This window comes from Pteropus alecto, unplaced genomic scaffold, assembly GCF_000325575.1.
Source record: "Pteropus alecto unplaced genomic scaffold, ASM32557v1 scaffold49, whole genome shotgun sequence".
NCBI lineage: Eukaryota > Metazoa > Chordata > Mammalia > Chiroptera > Pteropodidae > Pteropus > Pteropus alecto.
Window position 1 is genome coordinate 2,525,952 of NW_006443131.1, and position 20,340 is coordinate 2,546,291.

The 20,340-nt window shown below is 49.4% G+C and overlaps 2 protein-coding genes across 2 annotated transcripts in view; one reads left to right on the forward strand and one right to left on the reverse strand.

The window, feature by feature from the left end:
* Positions 1-16,032, forward strand: part of NUP210L (nucleoporin 210 like) — a gene marked incomplete at its 5' end in the record, with an annotated part of 50,435 nt that extends 34,403 nt beyond the window's left edge. Inside the window, 14 exons of the mRNA XM_025040850.1 lie at positions 74-205; positions 1,633-1,791; positions 2,596-2,687; positions 3,485-3,659; positions 4,499-4,674; positions 5,110-5,327; positions 6,657-6,793; positions 8,847-8,973; positions 10,737-10,886; positions 12,183-12,433; positions 12,867-13,068; positions 15,195-15,299; positions 15,773-15,847; positions 15,935-16,032. Coding sequence (XP_024896618.1) covers positions 74-205; positions 1,633-1,791; positions 2,596-2,687; positions 3,485-3,659; positions 4,499-4,674; positions 5,110-5,327; positions 6,657-6,793; positions 8,847-8,973; positions 10,737-10,886; positions 12,183-12,433; positions 12,867-13,068; positions 15,195-15,299; positions 15,773-15,847; positions 15,935-16,032 — 2,097 coding nt within the window. The remainder of the gene's footprint in view (positions 1-73; positions 206-1,632; positions 1,792-2,595; positions 2,688-3,484; positions 3,660-4,498; positions 4,675-5,109; positions 5,328-6,656; positions 6,794-8,846; positions 8,974-10,736; positions 10,887-12,182; positions 12,434-12,866; positions 13,069-15,194; positions 15,300-15,772; positions 15,848-15,934) is intronic.
* Positions 16,033-16,453: 421 nt separating this feature from the next.
* RPS27 (ribosomal protein S27) lies at positions 16,454-17,990 on the reverse strand. The gene is made up of 4 exons (XM_006923579.3): positions 17,831-17,990; positions 17,435-17,543; positions 16,728-16,838; positions 16,454-16,540 (listed from the first exon to the last, which is right to left on the reverse strand). The coding sequence occupies exons 1-4, from the start codon at positions 17,834-17,836 to the stop codon at positions 16,512-16,514; spliced, it is 255 nt and encodes an 84-aa protein (XP_006923641.1). The 5' UTR covers positions 17,837-17,990; the 3' UTR covers positions 16,454-16,511.
* Between the last annotated feature and the right edge of the window lie 2,350 nt (positions 17,991-20,340).

A 20,340-nucleotide genomic window follows, 5' to 3' on the forward strand; every position in this document is an offset into this window, starting at 1 on the left:
CTCTTCGGGGCTCCATGTTTGGGTGATGCCGGCTGGGCGGGGTCCACAGCACAAAACCTCTTTTTCTCTTCAGATGCCAGTTTATGTCATGGGCGTGACCAGTACCCAGACGCCTTTCTCCTTTAGCAACGCCGACCCTGGGCTCACGTTCCACTGGTCCATGAGCAAAAGGGACGTGCTGGACCTCGTGCCCAGGCACTCGGAGGTACGGTCTGTCCGTTGCTTATGTTACCTTAGGGAGCTCACTATTAAACTTATTTCATCATAAGTTTTAGATTGACTCACTCTAAACTATAATATTACTACTTCTCTCCTTTTCCTGTTTCGTGAATGCTGGAAACCTGTAACTCATCTAAAGAATGAGATGATGATACTGGCTTTCAATACACTTTGCTGGAGGGAGCTCCTGAAAGCAATGTTTCCTTTAATGTTGTATTCGATGTTTCCTTCGTGAGCCGTAACTAGTTACATGAGTGACAGTTATGAATATAAAATATATACATAGTTTAAATCTTAATATAAATCTTTTGACATGTTCAGACGCATGCTTGTGCTGCGTGATGGACAGTTGACATTGGCAGCTCCTGGGAGCTGCGAGAGAGCTGGACGCCGCTGTGAGCATGTGGGCGCCGCGGGCTGGTGCGGCCTGTGTGGCCACCAACCAGCAGCTGAGTCTGGACTGAGCTATATTAGCAGCAAATCTAAGAAGGACGATTCGTGAAACCGCTGCTCCCTGTTGCCCTGGGTGCTGCCAGCTCCTCCCAGTTCCTCGCCTCCTGCATCTGGAACGGCAAAGCCCTCGGGGGTGGAGGGGGGACTTGGAGGAAGTCCACAGCGCACCCCAAGTCTGTCTGTGAAATAGCTGTGATATTTCAATGCACGCAGCACTGAACCGCACTCTGAACCCAAACGCAAAGAAAGGCGGATTCTGCAGGTGAACTTCACCTTGTGTTACTTGCTCATCAGTGTGCTGGGACCCACCCACGGTAGTCTGGGGACAGTGGCAGCCACTGAGTCAAGAGAGCTAGAAAGAAGGTCTTGAGGGCTCTGGACAGCGGAAGGCAGAGGAGACAGGACAGGAAGTGCGTGCCAGGAAGGTCGCCGGGCGCCTGCTTCGGCACCCGTGGTAGTGTTGGTCCTGCCGTCCCCGTTGTGGAGATTGTCGAGGTCCAACCCTCATCCATCCAATCAAGACTGGAAGGGTGAGCGAGGCAAGCAGGGGGATGGTCAGCGGTGTCAGCAGAGCCCTAACGTGGGGCTCGCCTTCTTGACCTCTTGCTTTCTCACTGTCACTGGACCTGCTAGTGACTGCCTCAAGTCCCACCTCAAGTCCCACCGTCTGAACCCATCCTGCAAACCCCTTTCCTCGTTTCCGTCCTGTCCACGGCTTGGCTTGGTGATAGCACAGGTCTCACAGAGGCTGGCCAGAGTCCGCCGAGCGCTGCAGACAGAGGCCGACTCTAGGAGTGACTGTGCCGCTAAGAACATGGACAGAAGGGGCTTCGAAATGGGCCCTGGTGCGCTAGCTCTTCTAGGGAGCGATCCTAGCATACGATTCCCTATTGTCACAGCAAACGGAAGGGCACAGTGTTTACGCACGAGAATTTCTTAAGCCACCCCCTCCCTGTCTAGGTTTTTCTACAGCTCCCGGTTGAGAAGAACTTCGCCATGGTCGCCCACACGAAAGCAGCTGGTCGGACCAGCATCAAGGTCGCCGTCCGCTGCACGAACAGTTCCACCGGGCAGTTTGAGGGGGATTCGTTGGAACTGTCTGATGAAGTCCAGATCCTAGTAAGGCCCAAAGCGGAACCTTGTTCTCGCATACCCCGGGGAAACCGCTGATCGCCCCGCCTGAGTTTTGACGTTAGAAGCCGAGCTCGTGCCCCTCCTCACCTCCCACACGCCACACCCGCCGGAGACGTGTTGATTTCGGGGTCGTTGTGCCTAACCGGATATTAGGGGTACAGCCCGCTTAGCTGTATTCCTAGGTAGAACGAAATCTGATCCTAACTCTGGTAAGATAGAGAGAGTACGAATACTTTCTACGATGTTCTCAGGCTGAAAGTTAAATGGCTCTATCGTTTTTAGAATTCAAAAGAAAAATTGATCGCCTGTGGGGGGCAGATAAATTTCTCTCCCTTTGTTATGGGACTGATTTTTTGTCTTCCTTTTCGTTCTTTTGGCTTTGGTTCTCTGACTCAGTGAGACACAGAGGAAGGAGCCCTTCCCCAGGTGCAAGACCCCAACAGTGTCCCTCGATAATTTACTATCATAGGTACTTTGTTCCCGAATCTCCTTTCGGGTTACAGGAGCTAAAATCAGAAATTACAACGTGATTTTATACCTAATATCTAAGTAATACGATGGATGTCCGAAGCGTGAACGTAAGCCCTGCCCAGCCCCCAGCAGCGGGAGCAGGCGAGGTTAGGGGACCGAGACCCGTTTTAAGTGCCCGACGCACTTTGGGAGGGGCCGTGTGGAGCATGAGGCCGCGCTGCAGTCAGGCGGGCCGTTCACTTGTAGTTGGCCAACTGTGAGTAAAGGTCATCATTTGTCTTTTCCAGAAACGAGAAAAAAATTTTTTTCTCAATATAGGTGTTCGAAAAACTCCAGCTTTTCCATCCAGAGTGCCAACCTGAGCAAATTCTAATGCCCATGAATTCTCAACTCAGACTTCATACCAACAGGTAAGGAGAATGGAGAAGGGCAGGCCAGGTACCCCCAGCAAAACGTGGAAAGAACTGTCGCCTTCTGGGTGACTTTTGTAACCCACAAATAATAAATTCTGTTTCGTTGAGTTGAAATTCACATAACATACAATTAACCATTTTAAGGTGCACAATTCAGTGGCATTTAGTGTAGTCACTAGATCGTGCAACCGTCACTTCTGTCTAGTTCCGAAACAGCTTCATCACCGCCTGTGCCACTAGGTCGTCGCTCCCCTCGCCCCTGCTCTCGGCCCCTGCCGGCCTCTAGTCAGCCGTGTCTGTGACTTCAGCTGTTCTGTGTATTTCATAGAAATGGAGTCATACGGTATTCCAGTCAGCATGTTCTCAGGTTCTTCCATGGTACAGGTTGTATCGGTACTTGATTCTTTTTTACAGCTAATATTCCATCGTACAGATAGACCACATTTTGCTTATCCATTCATCCATCCACGGACACTGGGGTTGTTTTCACCTTTTGGCCATTGTGAACAGCGCTGCTATGAACATTCATACACAAGTATTTGTTCGAATACCTGTTTTCAGTTATTTTGGCTGATAATTTTTTCAGGATAATCGTATAACAGGATTTGGTTTTTAAAGAGAGAAGGCTAATGCAAAGGCAGGCTTTTACCTGAGGGACAAGTAAGCACACAACGTGGAGAGTGGCCGGCAGCTTCCTCAGAGCACGGCCTCCGGCGCTGATCCTGGTGGTCTCTACCCCGTTCTTTCTAGTCGAACGGAGCCCCAAAGGACGTCCCTGTCCTTCTGTTCCCTAGGGAAGGGGCCGCCTTCGTGAGTTCCCGTGTTCTCAAGTGTTTCCCCAACTCGTCTGTCATTGAGGAGGACGGTGAAGGGCTCCTGAAAGCTGGCTCCATCGCAGGTACCGCTGTGTTGGAAGTCACCTCTATAGAACCTTTTGGAGTCAACCAAACAACCATCACCGGGGTTCAGGTGAGTTCAGGGACGTACTCAAAAAATAACCAAATAAAAGGAGTACCGCAGCCCTAGAAAACTAGAAAACTCTCTGGAATCGGAAATGAACTAGAAGATAAGAGGGCAATCGACGTGATTCTCAACCATCAAATGGAAGTGACTTTAGAGTCCTCGTTATAAAAGGAATTAGCCTCAAAATGGTCTGATTGTCTCCAAGCAGCCTTAGCAAGAGGGTCGGTGTGGTAGAAGCACAGAACTATTGCTATCAGAACTAGGCTCTATTTGTAGGATAAAAACATTTAGAATTAGAAGACAGCTCAGAGGTAAGTTAGTCCAATACAAAAAAAAGTTTTAGGAATTCAACATCTAGTATATTCCAGCCACCATGTTGGTCCTTTGATGTTATATAATCTCTTTTAACCACCACCAAACCCTGTGAGGTAGGCGTTATTATCCCTAGTAAGCCGACAAGAAGCCCGAGAGCTAGGATGGTTAGACGAAGCTGTGCGATGAAGCCAGATTCAAAGCTGGGCTTCTCGCTGTCACCACGGCTCGTGAAGGGTGAAAACAGTCTACAATATTCTCGATAAATGATCAATTATTTAACAACAGACATTGAGTACTCTGCACAAAATAGATGAATCGCAGTCCTTCCTGAAAAAGCCCCATCCCAGCGTTCCCGCAGCTTTCATAATTAAGAAGCCAGTTCCTCCTGTCGTGTTTCTTTTGCGCTCTGACTTAAGTCATCTCGAATCAAGAGGAACAGCATTTTTATCACCGATTATAAATCTCAGAATATGGTCGCAGCCCCCCTCCAGTGCATCCTTCTCTGTACCAGTAGGTTTTGTCTCCCACAGGTGGCACCAGTGACATACCTGCGAATGAGCAGCCAACCCAAGCTATACACGGCCCAAGGGAGGACCCTATCAGCCTTCCCCCTGGGCATGTCTCTCACCTTCGTTGTTCAGTTTTATAATAGTGTCGGAGAGAAATTCCACACGCACAACACCCAGCTTCATCTGGCTCTGAACAGGTATGGAAGCCAAAGGGATGGTGACGGTGACAGGAACCTTGCAGATCAGGCTGGTGACATGCAGCAGACCCAGTAAATCCTTCTCGTGTTTTGCACTTGGAGTCTGATCTGTTTCTTTCGTTGAGATGTGGGGAAAGACCAGAATGCTAGTAGTTGTTCAACGAAGAAACATTTCAGGATATTTTGAATCCGTCAAGTCCTAGTTCACAGAAATCTCCCATAGGGGGCAAATTGGAATATTATTATCAAAAAGCCGTACTGGAAAAAAATTTAAAAAAAAGAAAGCCTTCCTGGGCACTGCATGTGTGAGGGTAACAGACTGGTCTGTGGGCCCTTCTGAACTTCTGGGCCGTCGGATATAAAGTGTTGTACTAGCATCCGCCCCCAGAACCGTTTCCCAACGGAGAGATTTCTGTCTTTCACGTCTACTTTCAGAGATGACCTGCTGCTTATTGGGCCAGGAAATAGGAACTACACTTACATGGCTCAAGCCGTGAACAGAGGGGTGACGCTCGTGGGGCTCTGGGACCGGAGGCATCCGGGCATGGCAGATTACATTCCTGTTGCTGTCGAGCACGCCATTGAGCCAGACACTGGGCTTACGTTCGTCGGAGACGTCATCTGCTTCAGCACTCACCTTCTCAACCAGGATGGTCTGGATACCTCCCGTCCCTAACCTCGCAACCAACCGGCAGGACTAGGAAGCAGCTGGTCCCCTAGAGCGTCCTTTTCCAGATTACCCACCGCCCGAGGGCCTCTCTGAGAAAGAAGTTTCTGTGTGTTTTAGTTTTCACGTTAACTGATGGTTGTCAGTTTAATGCCCGTGTCTCCCACAGCCAGCCAGTTGGAGGTCAGCAGCCGTTTTTACCCGGCGCCCACTGAGCGCACTGCTCTGTGTAATGTGCCACGTAGGCAGTGTAGGGTGCCAGGACTTCTCCCCATTTCCATCCTTTAAGGAGGTGGTCGCTGAGTTGAAGGGCAGTAAAGGATGCTTTGTGAGGCCCATTTGGAGGCCTGTCTCCTATGTATAGCATCACTGTAACAGGTTTGGCCTTGAACCGGGCTGAGCTGTACTCTTGATCGGCAAAGCGTTTCTGCCCTCAGAAGTACTGTGGAGTCAGAGGAAACCAGCTTTAGAGAGCAGACGAGTTTTGGTTGTTTGGGCTTCCAGACAGCGTATTCCCAAGTGGTACACGCTGGCTGTGTACCACCCAGGCGAGACGCGCTGGCTTTGCACCCTCCTGGGAACTCAGTGCACGTGTTCGGGTACAGCGATGGGATGTGGGACCTGATTTTAACGGTAACTGTGTATTTGGGGCCTGATACAAGGGAGCTCTGCTCGGCTGAGGTCAGACCCTCCGATCCTGTCACCGCGGGCTAACGCGTAGCCGGAGCTGGCACGCCAGCTCTGCTCGGGGTCCGCAGAGCCCCACGCCCGTGATCGTTAGCCTCTTGTCAGTGGCGCAGGGGCTTTTCGCTTTCTCTTACTAGGTTCTGTCCTCTGCTGTCCATTCTGGAATTTGGGGGCATCCCAAATCCATGCCACTTTTGATGAGGAAGCCAGAGGGCCTCAGGCCAGAATCAATACCCTAAGCTAACTCTGGCATCCCTCTGCCACCTTGAGACATCCCTCTCCTGCCAGCCGTCATTTTCTTGCAGGCTTCCCGCTGGTATCCTCGGTAGCTCCAAGCAGGCTCGTCCTTAGCAGGGTCTAGATGAAGCTTACCCAGAGAGTCATCCCTGTGTGTAGAGTGAGTTTTTCTTTAAGGAGAACACGTCCATTGTCCAGCTAAGTGGCTCCTTTTACGATTCTGAAGGTCAGCAGTCCTTCATTTGCCGCCGTGACACACAAAGCGAAGCCTGCCCCTCAGAAAACGAAGCTCTTCTCCAAGCGGGTGTCCGTCCTGGGAGATCATTGTGCCTGGGTGGCCTCCGGATTTAGAGCGAAAGGTGGCAGCCAGTGCCCTCTCGTCTTTTCCTAGGTGAGCCCGGGGTGTGGATGGTTTCCACGGACAGTATTCTGCAGACAGACGTTGTCACGGGGGTAGGAGTGGCCCGGAGTCCCGGAATAGCAACAGTCTTTCATGACATCCCAGGAGTAGTGAAGACGTATCGAGAGGTAAACCCAACGGTCGCAGGGCTGACGGACACGGGCGGCTGTTTGTGCGCGTGGGCATGTGCAGAGAAAAGGCCCGGGAAAGGCAGCACGCTCACACGTCCAGCGTGGAGACAGCCACAGACTTCACTCACTGGGGCGTGGAGGGAAACAGCGAGTAGGACCCGTGACCAGAATGACCAGTCTGACTCATACTCCAAGGTGTCACTGTGGCTGCTGGTTGGTACTAGGCTGTAGGGGTGAGTGCAGAAGCTGAGACCGGCCGGGGGCTGTTACTGCAGTGACCCACGGACCAGGCCAGCTCGACGGTGGATGCGGGAGGTGGGAGTCGAGAGTTGGTTTTGTTGATTGGTTTTTAAAATTGGAGAAATGACGGCTTAGGCATGATTCAGTAGAGGAGAAGGTGACATCGGAGGAGGAATGGCTGCGTGGTACCCGAGCGGGTGAGATGGGCGAACCGTGAAGAGCTCAGCTTTCTGGAGCCCTTTCTGGTGCCCCCTTAAGTATATATAGCCTCCTCCCCCTGTGCTCAAAGAACTTGTTTGTTCCTCTGTTCATTCCTTAAATGTGACAGCTGTCATTCTTTGAGCATCTACTGTGGGCTTGGCACTTTTCATCTGTTTTTCAATTTTGATTTTACATCCAGTACAACTATAATTTTTAACCTTCAACCTGCAAAGTATTGTCCCAGTTTTATCGATGAGTAAATTACCCAGTAAGTGCCCACATCATATCTGGTGCCTTCTTTCCAGGAATTCACTGTCTAGTGGTGACATTATTACTATAGATGGCATAAATAATTAAAACAGAATTGATCATTGCTTTACTAGTGGTATATCAGAAATGCTCTTAGAATACATTAGAAAGTCACTAATCCTGCCTGGATGCCGAGGCTGGATTTTTCATAGATGACGCTTAAACTGAGTCTTGAGGATTAGAGATTTGTCTGGCAGGAAAAGGGGGAGAAGGCATTTTAGACTAAAGGCATAGATGGACAAAGGCAAATAAAAGCATATGTTATGTCTGAAGACCAATGAATAAACTAGGGTGACTTCAGTGTAAGTTTATAACGGTGGAGAGAAAAGCTGGAAAACAGCCAAAAAGAGGATTTGTATCGAGAGCAGATAAGAGGGGTGAAGAGAGAGAGAGCATGAGAGGACAGCTAGAAAGAGCGATCGAGAAGGGTCTAAGTAGTAGAAAAGCCGGGGGAAAGGGTGTCACAAAAGGCAAGAGAAGGATGGGCTGTGGCGTTAGAGGCTCCAGCGAGCCGAAAGGCCGTTTCTATTCCGGTTCGTGTGCCTTGTGAAATCCTTGTTTAGTTATTCACGAACTAGCAGACACTCGCCGGGGCCCGTTACGTGTCAGTGACCGTGCTAGGCTCTAGAAAATCACAGACGAGAAAGACAGAACTTCCTTACTGAGCTCTTAATGTAACTGACTTGTTTTAAGGTCCTCGAGTAGTTGAAAAAAACAGAACAATGGCAGAACTGAGGAGACCGGGCAGGCAGTGTATTGTGTTTAAATTGAAGATATTTGAGGGAAAGGGCCATCAGTGCCACCATCTCCTCTCCTCACAGTCATTAAGACTTGCCTCGTATACGAGGCACTGTACGGGCTGCACGGAGACGAATTAGGGCTCTAGCAGCTTAGAATCTAACAGGAGGGATTTTAACAAATATAAAGATACCTGTGATATAAGGCAGAACATCACAAGTGTATTGAGGAAAACCAAAGTACTCTGAAGTTTCAGAAAGGGTTAAAATTATATGCAACTAAAGAGAGAAACCTTCTGAAAAACATTGCCATTGTCTTCAAAGGCATTTTCATAGGGAGTCATACAAAGGGAAGACGTCAGAAGGGAAAACGGACAGACCTCCTTTGAGAAAACACATGTTCTTCTCATAAATGAACAGATTTTGTGGTTCTCAACTATGTGATCGCAAAAGGGCAATTCGGGTGAAACGTGCTTTTGGTTAAATGAGTTACCGGGGTAGCGACGGAGGGAACTGGAGTCTCTAAGAACTTAGGGACACATTTTCCTTCGGTTTGCTGACAGGTGGTTGTCAATGCATCATCAAGACTAACACTCAGTTATGACCTGAGGACTTACCTCACCAACACCCCCAACTCAACCGCGTTCAAGCTCTTCATCACCACGGGCAGAAACGGTGTCAGTCTGAAAGGTCAGGACCCCGCGGGTCTGTCTGTCCCCATCTCCCCACCGTCCCCCAACTCAGTCACCCCTCCGGACGGGCCATCCCGGTGCCCTTTTACTTCAAAAGCGACCCAGTCTTAACAGATAAATCACTAGCGCTACGAGACCTCAGGAGTTATAACTGTATTAAGGTTTGAAATAGGCCCAGCCTGGGCCCTGTCATCTTTCTGGTCATAGCCCTGCCTGGGACTAGGAGGTGGCCTAGACCAGGGACTTCCAAATGGCAGGTTGGCAGTGTCACCCAAAGAGATGTTTTAAAAATACAGACTCTTAGGCTCTATCCAGAAACTTCATCAGTTTGGGATGGGGCCTAATTCTCTTTAAGCTTCCCCAGACTTGAGAATCGTTGGACTAGGTGACACCTGAAATGTTTTTTGCTCAGCACATTTGCCTAGTGTTTTGTTATTGTTGTTATTCTGTATCAGATCATCATTTACTGTCAGAAAAAGGCAGAGGACAGAAAACTCATCAATCCCAGCTGCTATGTTAGGAATTTTTATATATTTTGTCTCACTTACGAATCTCATCAGGTAGTGATTATCTTCATGTTACAGAGGAGAACCCTGAGTCTACAAGCAAGTGACATACAAGGACACCCAGTGAGTGGCAAAAGTGGCAGATACGTCCCACTCCAGAGTCCATGTACATGCTTTCATTCTCTTTGCTTTTTTCCTGAAGAAGGAACAAATTCCAGATTTTTTCTTTTTTGGCAAAAAGAACATTCAAAACCAAGCAGAGAAGTCTAGACTATAATTACTGTCTATAAACTTAGGATAATTTTCTAATATAATATTGTATGTTAACTATAACTGAAAAATTAAAAAACTTAGGATATTTTAACTCTTAACTGCCATTTTGTCCTTCAGTTTTTAAGCACTGAATGTATTTTCCTTTCACATTAGATATTTAATCTTATAAATACAATCTAAGAATGTATAAATAAGAACATCTGATTCTTAAAATTCTCCAGCTTCTTTTACAAAGTACTAAGTGTTTCTTCATAGCACATTCACTCATTTCTATCTTATGATTTTTACGGACTGCAATTTTTTCCCCCACAAAATCTTTCTAAAACTACAACTTATCGTGAAACCTCATAAAACCATTCCTTTGATATTGCTGACAGTTTCCAAGAGGTGAGAATGGTCACTGGACTGCTGGCAGTTGAAAAAGAGCTTCAGCAAGCCGAAACCATTAAGAAACGGTGCTGGGAAAACCTTACCAGGACACCAGTCCCTATTTAGCTTAGAACGCCATCCATCGTCGCTGACCCCAGCCTGGCGCCAGTTGGCTTCTTGCTGGCTATGTGGCTCCTTTTAAGGCACCACTTGTAGTGAAGTTCTGGAGATATTTGACTTGTCATATTTAATCGGTTATGGAATACAAACCTTCTAGACTTAAAGCTGCTTCCCAGATGTATTGCAGTGCAGTATTTCTAATAGCTGTCCAATTTCCCCGTCTTATTCCCACTGATGAATTCCAAAAAGCTTTGACAGAGGACACCACCTACCTGTCATGTGGTTAACGGAAGCCCCACTGCAGCCACCGCAGGCCAGCAGAGGCGATGGGCCCACACTGTTGACTGCAGCAGGACCGGCGAGGCGGCGGCTGTAGCGAGTCAGGCGGAAATGACCCTCGTGCGTCTTTGATACCGAACCACCTCTACATAATGGTCTCCCCTTTAAAATTCTCGTTCGTGACAAAGCTGTTTACCTCTCTTCTGCTTATTAGGATCTTGCACCCCGAGCCAGGCCAAGGCCATCACAGCGGTCCTCCTTCCAGAGACCCTCGTGCTGTGCCACGTGCAGTTCAGCAACACCCTGCTGGACATCCCAGCAAGCAAAGTCTTCTATGTGCGTGCGGATTTTAACGTGGAGAAAGGTGCGTTCCACCGGCTGAGCTCGGCCTGCACCTTGTTGTCCTGTGTACAACTGTCACCTTGTTGTGCTTATGCTTTCCAGTGGCATTCGCTGTGTAACTCTGGACTCTCTCAATCAACACTTTTTGTCCAAGCCATTCAGACTTTTCACATGTCTCTGTAACACCTTCCTATTGTGTATGCTTTTCTGTGATGTACTGTTTCGTTGGTCCCTGTCATCTCTGAGGGCTTTGCTCAAATCTCACTCACCTCCTCCCCCCAGTAAGTAGCAGAGCCTGAATGTCTGCTGAACTGAAGGCTAAACCAAGCCGCAGAGCACAAACAGGCAGAAAGCAGAAAGAGGCATTATGCTGGGAGGACTTTACATGTCACTGATCTAAAACGAGGATCCATGTCCCATATAAACAGGACAGTGCTACGTCGGGAGGGGGGTTTCTGCCCCAGGCCGGCAGCACAAACGGTCTGGGTGGGTGGTGGGCAACCACGGAAGGAGGTTCCCTCGGCAAACTGCTGAGCCCCAGAGTGCCTGGAACCAGGACGGGCAGTGGAGGTACTGAGGGGGAGGACGAGGCTTTTGACTCTTACTAGTACTGCACAGGTGATTAATCACAGCCTGAAGGTACTCACAGCCCCTGGGGCGGCAGAGACGGGTAAAGTAGGGTTTTACGGAGTAAGTGCTCTTCGAAAGCAGTTTTCAAGTCATGTACTAGCAGCACAGAGACTGGACAAGGAGAACGGGGCAAGGAGGCCGGTAAGTGGGGCCGCTGCAGTCACCCGAGCATGCACCGACGAGCGTCTGCACAGAGGAGAGAAATCAGCGGGCAGATGTCAGGCATTTCAAAGGGTGACTTAGCAAGATTTGGAGAAGACTGAAGAATGGAGGAAAGGGTGTCAAAAACAGCTGAGGTTTGAGGGCGGGTAACTCCGAAAATGCTGCGAACAGAAGTAAGGCCGTCCGGAGGGCTTTCGCTAGAGAAGTGGCCGCCCACACCCAAGGCCCGCCTCTTCCACAGACCCTTTCTTCCTCTTACCGACTGTTCCATTCTGCAGCCCCTGCGTTTCTGCGGGCACGCTAACACTCCCCGACCTGCCCACTGACCGCAGACGTTTCCTTAAGCAGCGAGTCCGGTCGTGGGTTCCCCGAACCGGCTTCTGCCGGCCCGTAGTGCGCCAACACTGAGCACTCAGAACCGAGCTCGCATTTTCTTTCAAATGTACGTGTCCCCATTTTTACTTCCTATCCTAATTTGTGGGCTCAGTAGAGCCTCTGAACCTCCTGCTCCGCTTTCCCTCCTCAGGGGTTTACGTCTGCCTGATCAGGGTTCGACTCCAGCCAGAGGAGCTGCTGCAGGCCCTCAGCACGGCTGACACCTCCGTGTACGGCTGGGCCACCCTCGTCAGCGAGCGCACCAGGAACGGCATGCAAAGAATCCTCATCCCTTTCGTCCCAGCCTTTTACATCAACCAGTCAGAGCTGGTGCTTAGCCACAAACAGGACCTCGGGGAGATAAGAGTGCTGGGAGTGGACAGGGTTCTTGAGAAGCTGGAGGTATGTTAAGGGCTGAACCGAAACAGGGCAGGGTTTTAAAAAACATTTCATTCCCAGTCCAAAGGGAGTTTCTAAATGACTTGGTAAAATTCACCACAGGAAATTCTTAAACAGAACAAAGAAAACCTGTCCCTTTCACAATGCCAGGGGGACTCCCAGAGCCCAGAACCGTGAGCTTTGCCAGCCTGGAAGAGAACACCAATGCTATCTTAAAACCATCTTTAGAATTGTAGTTTAAAACTTTTTTGCAGCCTGTTTTATTCTCACGGTTCCCTTTTTCCCTTATCATTCAACACATCTAAGTGCGAAAAAGGCAGGGACTTACTGGCAACTAGATCTAGAAAGCCAGGTGTCTGTGTGTGTTTAAGCGTGGAATGCACAGACACGAAACCGGTCCTCCTTTCCAACAAGTTCCATCTGTTTTTTCTCCAAGGTTGTCCCCAGCTCCCCTGTCCTCGTGGTCTCCAGCCACAGGCACGCCCCCCTCACGTCGGGCATCGCCGTCTACCCCGTGAGAGTGGTCAACTTCACCTCCCTCCGGCAGAGCGCGTCACCCGTTTTCATCAACGTCTCCTGTGTGCTCACGGGTCAGAGTGAAGCCGTGCTGGTGAGAGGCGTGAGGGACCCTGGGGCAGGTGAGCACGGGGGCTCGTTTTTAATCTAGCGGAGGAAAGAACTTATTTCCAATTTGATGGGAAAAGTTCAGCCACTGGACCGAGTTTGCTCAGACCAGCTGGGCACAGATCCATCTCGAAGCCTGCCCAAAACATAACCTTCAGGCAGCTCTTATCACGAGCCGGATGCTATACTTACCATGTTTAAGGATAGTCGTATCAGTTTAAGATGAGTCCGTCACCTTAAGTGTACCACTCACCAAACCTGATAAATGGTTCATTTGCTTCAAAAACATGCAGCAGATCTTTCTGCGTCAGCAAAGGGCAAATGGTGATAACCCTGGAACTGACACTTAGCTTCCCCAGTCCCGATTCTGGCCATTATCCAGTTTAGGGACAATGCCGTGTTTGGCGGGCTGGAAACCGCTATGGAAAGGGGTCAGGACAGCCGGAGAACCATCCTCCTCGTGCCACTTCCGTGTGCCTGTCCCTCAAGGGCCAGAACTGCTGTTACTTAGTGGGAGGGAATGAGGCTGAGCCCTCGCACACCTCCTCAGGGGAGAAAGGGTTTTGTTCGTATGAGCACTTGATGTGTACAGGTCAACAAATATCCCAAGCACATGAATATGCAGTTTAATTCTCATAACGCGAAAGGGCAGGTGTTTTTTCCTTGTAAAGCATTGAGGAATTGAGATTTTCAAGGCTCCACCACTCAAGTGCTATCACAGCTATTTTTTTTAAATTTACAGTTCACTGGTTCTGAATCAACTCATGGGAATACGGGCAACAAACCACTGTCAGCAGTATGTGACTGTCACCAATGGAATTCATGTTCCAATTGTCACATCTCAAAATATTTTTCAAAATTACAGTAATCATCAGACCTGAAGCTAGACTTATTACTAAGGCATACATATTACTGCATCACAAATTATGCCTTTCAACGTTTTGCTAACCGTATAATTGTCACAAATTGTTTTTTCTAACTTTTGATATAATTAGTTTCCTTTATTCTTGTTTTTGCATTGAAAACATCTGAGAGGGGACCCAGACTGCCAAAATTGCCCATGGCAAAAATAAAAAAGGTTAAGACCCCTGCATTCCTTAGAGGACCTCGTGGGAACAGTCCACTGGAGTGCTTAGACACAAATACCCAGCCCAGCCTCATCTGTCACAGGTGTGCGCCGGCCTCTGCTGCATGCCAGGCATGGCGCCGACTGCAGAAATCTTAAGACGGGGTACCATTGAGGAGACAGGAACCTCCTAGTTCAGTGTAGACAGAACAGTCTAAGGTGCTACAAAGGCCATAAGCCTCGTTCGACTAACTGGGACCCGATCAGGAACTAGAGAACCTTGTTTTTAGTACGTGCACTTCAGGCGACCTCTGTTCTTCTTCGGGGCGGTTTTCAAACAGTGTGAAGCTGTGAAAGGTTTGAAACAGAGTACGGAGAGAGGCATAAGCCCAGTTAGGGCTCTGGAGGTCCCGTCCTACCTAGAGATGCAGAATAGCAACTCGGTATGAGGGCCTGGTGACAATTTATGTGGAAAGCCCGTAAGTTCAGGCTGTTTGGGCGGGCAGGAAAGAGTTCCAGACGCTGAAGAATTTGAAATAACCAAAGGCAGATGCCAAGTATGCTTCAAAGACACGTTTAAAGTTTTATTAAGGACAAAGTTACATACAAATCAGAATGTTCCCTAGAAACGACATTCTGAGCAAAAACGGGTAAGGGGCCCCTGGATTTAAGAGGTTATTGGTGATCCAAAAAAATGTTTCACGTTGTAAGAATTAGAAATTGAAATCATCAAAGATTGTCACAGTTTGACAAAGGGAAGCATGTCACCTGGAGTTAAGTGCACGGGAAGGGTAACAGGCATTCCAAAGTGGCAGAAGACTTATTTCCTTATAAGCTAAGAGGAAAAAATAAGAGGCTCAAGAACTAGAGTTTATCACTTTGGCAACAGGAAAAAGCCAGAGGTGGAGCCAAGTATATTTCACCTCTTTACTCTTAAGAAACGAAATGATGTCCCAAGGTCTGGGTTTTGAGTGCTTCTGTTGGATACTCATGACCACGCATGGTTTTAAATCAGTATCTGCCCTGGATGTGTTATTAAAATAACTATTATCTTTTGTTCTGGCCAACGCATAGATCAGTGTGAAGATTCAGGTGTCCTCCAGAAGTTCGTGGGTTCTTACCAGATCCTCCTCTACACCCTCTTTGCAGCGTTGGCATCAACAGCTTTCCTCTTTCTAGGTAAGGAGTCCTTATATTCAGCACGTGGACTTTGACTTGGAAACTGCCATTTCACAAACTAAATAAGGATGAAAATTAGTTATCGCATCTAATTTGGGACAAGCAGTTGACATTGATTTAGCTGCCCTAGCCAGTCGCCTAGTAGGTTCTGCTCAACTTACAACTATCAAGAAGCAATAAATTAATATGGCAAACATACTCAGAAGTGGAAGCCATTGCAAACCTAGTTTTGCTCATGTTCACAGCTAAACACTCTATTTTGTCTACACCTGCACATCCTACCATCTTTTAGCCAGAGATCAATACCTCTAACAGTTTAATAAAGATTCCTAAGCATGCTACTACTAAATTTGAAATATTTATAGCAATATTTTAAAGAACCTCTAAACGTTAAAGTTGACTCTGCCCCTCCCTTAAGGCCTTCCTTCGATGCCAACATCAGTAAAGGCGACATTTCCTTGTTTTTTTTCCAGCATACAATGCCTTCCTGAACGCGTTACAGACAGTTCCAGTGGTTTACGTACCAACCCTAGGAACACCACAGCCAGGTGAGGAATCGCACCATTACCTCCTGCAGATCTCAGGTAGCCGTTTTCATTCACCCTTCACTGTCTCCCTTCCCAATTTATCTCTAGGTGCTTACGCTCCCGCCACGCTCCCTCCGTTCGTGAGTCCGCAACCCCCAGCAGTCCAGAGTCGGCTACAACACTGGCTGTGGAGTATAAGGCACTAACCTCCACTTGGACAAGTCCCCATAGCTGTAGGAGACTGGAGCCCTCTAGCACTAGACCAGGAGCCTAGCAACAACCTCCATACACGTTAAGATCCGAACAAGGCTTCTGAGAACTGTAAATAAAGACGCCTAAGCTGTTTTGTGTTAAAGTGGTGTGTCGAATGGTATTTTAAAGATGAACTGTTAGTCTAAAAAAAACTTAAAAGTGAAAGTAAATTCCCCATTTGTATGGCGTATCACATTTTCAACCCAGCTCCAAAGACTTATCAACGAGCCTTAGGTGGAAAGAAATGTCCCAAATGGACGTTTTAAGGACGTGGCTACTTACTTGCCCCAAATGACTCTAGCAGTCCACTCTCCTTGTTGCCCCTGAACACTTGAAGTGGGAACTTCCTAGCAGTAAAACAAGACAATAAACAGGATGTATCCAAAATGTGTTTATTGGGATGGTTCCTCACTCATCTTAATTCATGGTGCTTTCAGTGCTGCTTCCTTCTGAAGGAGCATCCTGGAAGAGAAAGCGTGAGGTTAACTGACAGCAGCCTACTCACCCTGCACCCCACCTCCACAGGTCAAAATGACCGATGGCCCACCCACAGGAAAGCAACTCTATTTTAACTCCTTTAGCTAACACCCAGCCACTTAAAAGACCTTATCAGCTTCAGCTCAGGAGGCCCCTTTTATCAACCATTTACCTTCTGTAAGCCTTGCTTTTCCTCCTGTGGGCTGACAGAGGACAGTGGAGCAGCCAACACACAACACGACTGTTTGTGCATGGCTAAAGACGGTGGTGATTTTATAGCATCCTAGAAAAGACATCAAGAAATCGTTATGTTTTTTGCCATGCCTTTCACTTAAATGGAAGCTATCATGTATTAACATGCATGTTATATAAACTTTTGAAACTTACTAACCTATTCTAAACTCGATTACCTGGCTCCAAATATACATTAAAGCCAACTCAGAAGCAATGTGGACTACCTGCCCCCCACCTATGAATTTTTGGTTTACGAGTGACTGTCTAATCCTAGATCCTAAAAAGGAAAGGAGTGGAACCGACGATTTCTCAGGTCACGAAGGGTCATCGGTCCTCCGCTTGCGAGGGAAGGACGGTCAGTAATAGGTCAACACGACCCCCACCCCCGCTTCCACGCGGAGTCCTAACTGCGCAAGGCTCAAGCCCGGCACGTCATCCCAGTCCCCTAACAGAGAAACGTCAGGCTCTGAGTCTGTGTGTGCAGTTTTGAGGGGCGATCACTCCTCCTAAAATGCAAAACTGAACCCGTCCCGTACGCTCCAGTTTTAAAGCGTCGGGGCTGCTTCCAGGGTCCGGCACGGCTCACACTACACCTGGCCCGGTCTCGGGCCCACTGCGCCCCGGTGGGGCGAGCTGCCGCCTCACCTGGGCACTTCACGTCCATGAAGTAGGAGTTGGGGCTCTGCACCAGGCGCTTCTTCTTGTGTTTCCTCTTCTCCTCTTCCGGAGAGGGGTGGAGGAGGTCCTTGGCGAGCTACGAGAGGCAGAAATGCAGATTGAGAGACCAAGGCGGCGAAGGAAACCAGCCCCGCGGCCGCACCCCGGGGAGGGCTCGCCCCCGGCCGCCCCGGCGTCTGCGCAGCTGGGCCGCCATCTTATCTCCGCTCCGCTCCCGTCCGCGCAGAGCCCCGCGGCCCCCGCCGTTGGTGTCCCCGGAAGTGCGGAGGGCACGCGAGGGCCCTATGCGCCCCGAAATCAGCGTGAGGGCAGCGGGCGGGCGGCCGGCGAGAGCTGCGCCGAAACCTGCCGCGAGGAACTCACAGGCATGTTCTCGTGAGGAGGTCGTCACCGCCGGAAAGGAGCGAGAGCGGAAATCCTGGCCCTTATATCCGCCGTCCCTTCGGAAGTGACGTCAGGGCCGACTGCCGCCATGTTGGGAAGGTCATTCGCTCACGGCCCGCTCGCGGTGAGGCGAGGAGGGGCCGCCATTTTAGGAAGGTCTGTCAACAGTAGTCGTGACACATGCGTGCCATGTTGAGTGAGCGGGCTCTCTGACAGAGGTGAGCGTCTGCTCCCTTCCAAGGGATGAGTGGCCACTTTGACAGTTAGAGCCGAGCAAATAGGAACCGCTGAGGAAGACAGCCCGGCCGAGCAGTGTCCGGACTTCTGAAATTTCTTTACGAATTTTCGGTTGGGTTAGTTTGCCCATTTTAAACAATTCAGAAATGTAAATGTAAAAAAGTGAAGTCCTCTTATTTCCCCCATCCCCAGCCTACTACTAGAGTTGTTAAATTGACTGTCTCCTTCGACCCTTCCGTCTAATAATGATTACATCACCCCCGTAGCGCTGACTCGCTGCGTCCTTCTAACAGGTCGACACTATTATTATGCACATTTTACAGATTAGGAAAGTGATGCACAGAGAAGCCACATAAATGGTCCGAAGTACTACTAGACGCCTTCGAGAAGTCCGTGCCAGTTTACGCCCGCATCCTTTCCCCGCGTTTTCCCCAGCACTGCGTTTCCACGACTTCTAACCTTGGCGGCACTGACACCTTTGACGGAAGGAGAAGAAAGGGAAAGTGAAGACTAAAGCACCTTCTGCAATAATAACCAAAGGTTTGGAGTGTCTGTCATGAAGGAGGAATGAAGATGCCCCAGATGGCACCTGGAATATGGTTAATTCCAGAGGAAATGGAGGGCAGGGCCCGAGAGTGCCGCCAGTGGCGGGGGAGCCCGCGAGCGCGCCACCACCGGCTCTGTCGGGGAGCGCCCTCATTTTGTTGCCTTTGCTAATTTCAGGGGTGCAAATATTCCCAACGTGGCAACGGTTCCAAACTACCAATGTGACATCATTAAGCCCGGAGTTGGTAAGAGACATGCACAATCTGTTCTCATAAGCCAGTAAGAACTGATTCCGGTTTGTCAACTGTGATTGAAAAAAAAAATTGTTTTAATTTAAAAAAAAACACAAAAAACTGGTTCCACTGACGGACTGGTCAAACCTCTGAGGAAGTGACATTTAAGCTGAAATCTCAAAGACAAGGAGTCAATCATGCAACAATCTGGGGGGAACGCGCCCTAGGGAAGAGCTCGTGAGCGTGAACCCCAAGGCCAGAATGGGCTGTGGGCGAGCACTGCCGGGCTGCCGAGGTTCCAGCGAAGGCGGGGTACACCCGCACGAGCCCGTTTTAGAGAAGCAGGCAAGAATAACAAATCGCAAGGAACCAACAGTCCAGTTCCAGGCAAAATAAGATGAGAAGAACTGATGGATTTTTATCGGAATAAGCCGTAAAAATTGAACGGTAACTAAAAGGACTTGTGAGAAATGGCTGGGCCAGTGAGGAGAAAGAGGGAAGACTCGAGATTTGTGATGCAGCTTGAACACACTCTGGGAGGTGGGACAATGCACAAAATGGGATTACCTTGTGTTGAGAAAGGGGACAAAGATGTGACGTGACAAAAGATACTTTCTCACAACCAGTGCACTCTCTTTACACAAGGAGGATTCTTCTGACCCCGTTAGAAAAGCAGACATTCTGAATAAGTTTTTCCAAAGGCCAAGATAAACATTTCTTTATAGCCACGTTCGCTGTACTTCAGTTTCCTGGTTGTCAAGGCTACGCACCCACAGCCGTTCAGTGGGGTGTCAGGAACCCGGCCTCGGCTGTTAAATGAGCCACATCTTCTCCGCAGAGTGAGACCAGACAGGTGTAGTCCCTACCTCTGCCTTTCTGAGCTGGGCTCCCAGAAGGAAGACCGTTCCAACTGAAGGTCTGGGTGTGTCTGCGTGGCATTGTGTGCGCGTGTGTGCGTGTGCGTGTGTGCGTGTGCGTGTGTGTGTGTGTGTGTGGGGCCGGGGCGGGGCCCAATCGCGGTATCGGGAACGTTAATTTTCACTCTGCTCCACCAGGGGGCAGACTGACGCAACGAATAACCCCGCACTCCCGGGGCGTCCCGCTTTTTTCAAAAGTTGTTGGGAGTGTAGAACTAAGGGCTTGGAACACTCACACCGGAACCCTGGAACCGCCCCCGGGGTCTGTCTTCCCTGAATGGCCCTTCCAAAAGTCGGCCCCCAACTTCTGCCAACGCTCAGCGCCATCCCCGCCGTCACCTTCATTCCCCCAAACTTTCCCCTTCTAATTCCTCCGAAATTCCTTCCGCCCCGGTCATCTCGGTTAGACGTCTACTTCCCCTCGCTCCAGCCTCTGGCCTCAGACTGGAAAAACGAGGTCAAAGGTGGAGGGCGGTGATCGCAGCAGCACGCCGTGGGACACGAGGCGGGAGGCAGGCCGGCCTGGGCCTGGGCGCCGGGAGGACGGCAGGCCGGC

Bases quoted from the DNA above. Each gene is read 5' to 3' on its own strand.
- RPS27 (XM_006923579.3), bottom strand. The intron at 16,839-17,434 runs GTGAGGCGGCAG...TGTCTTTTCTAG, and splicing joins CATGGACGTGAAGTGCCCAG to GATGCTATAAAATCACCACC. The intron at 16,541-16,727 runs GTAAATGGTTGA...TTTCTCTTCCAG, and splicing joins AAAAGCAAGGCTTACAGAAG to GATGCTCCTTCAGAAGGAAG.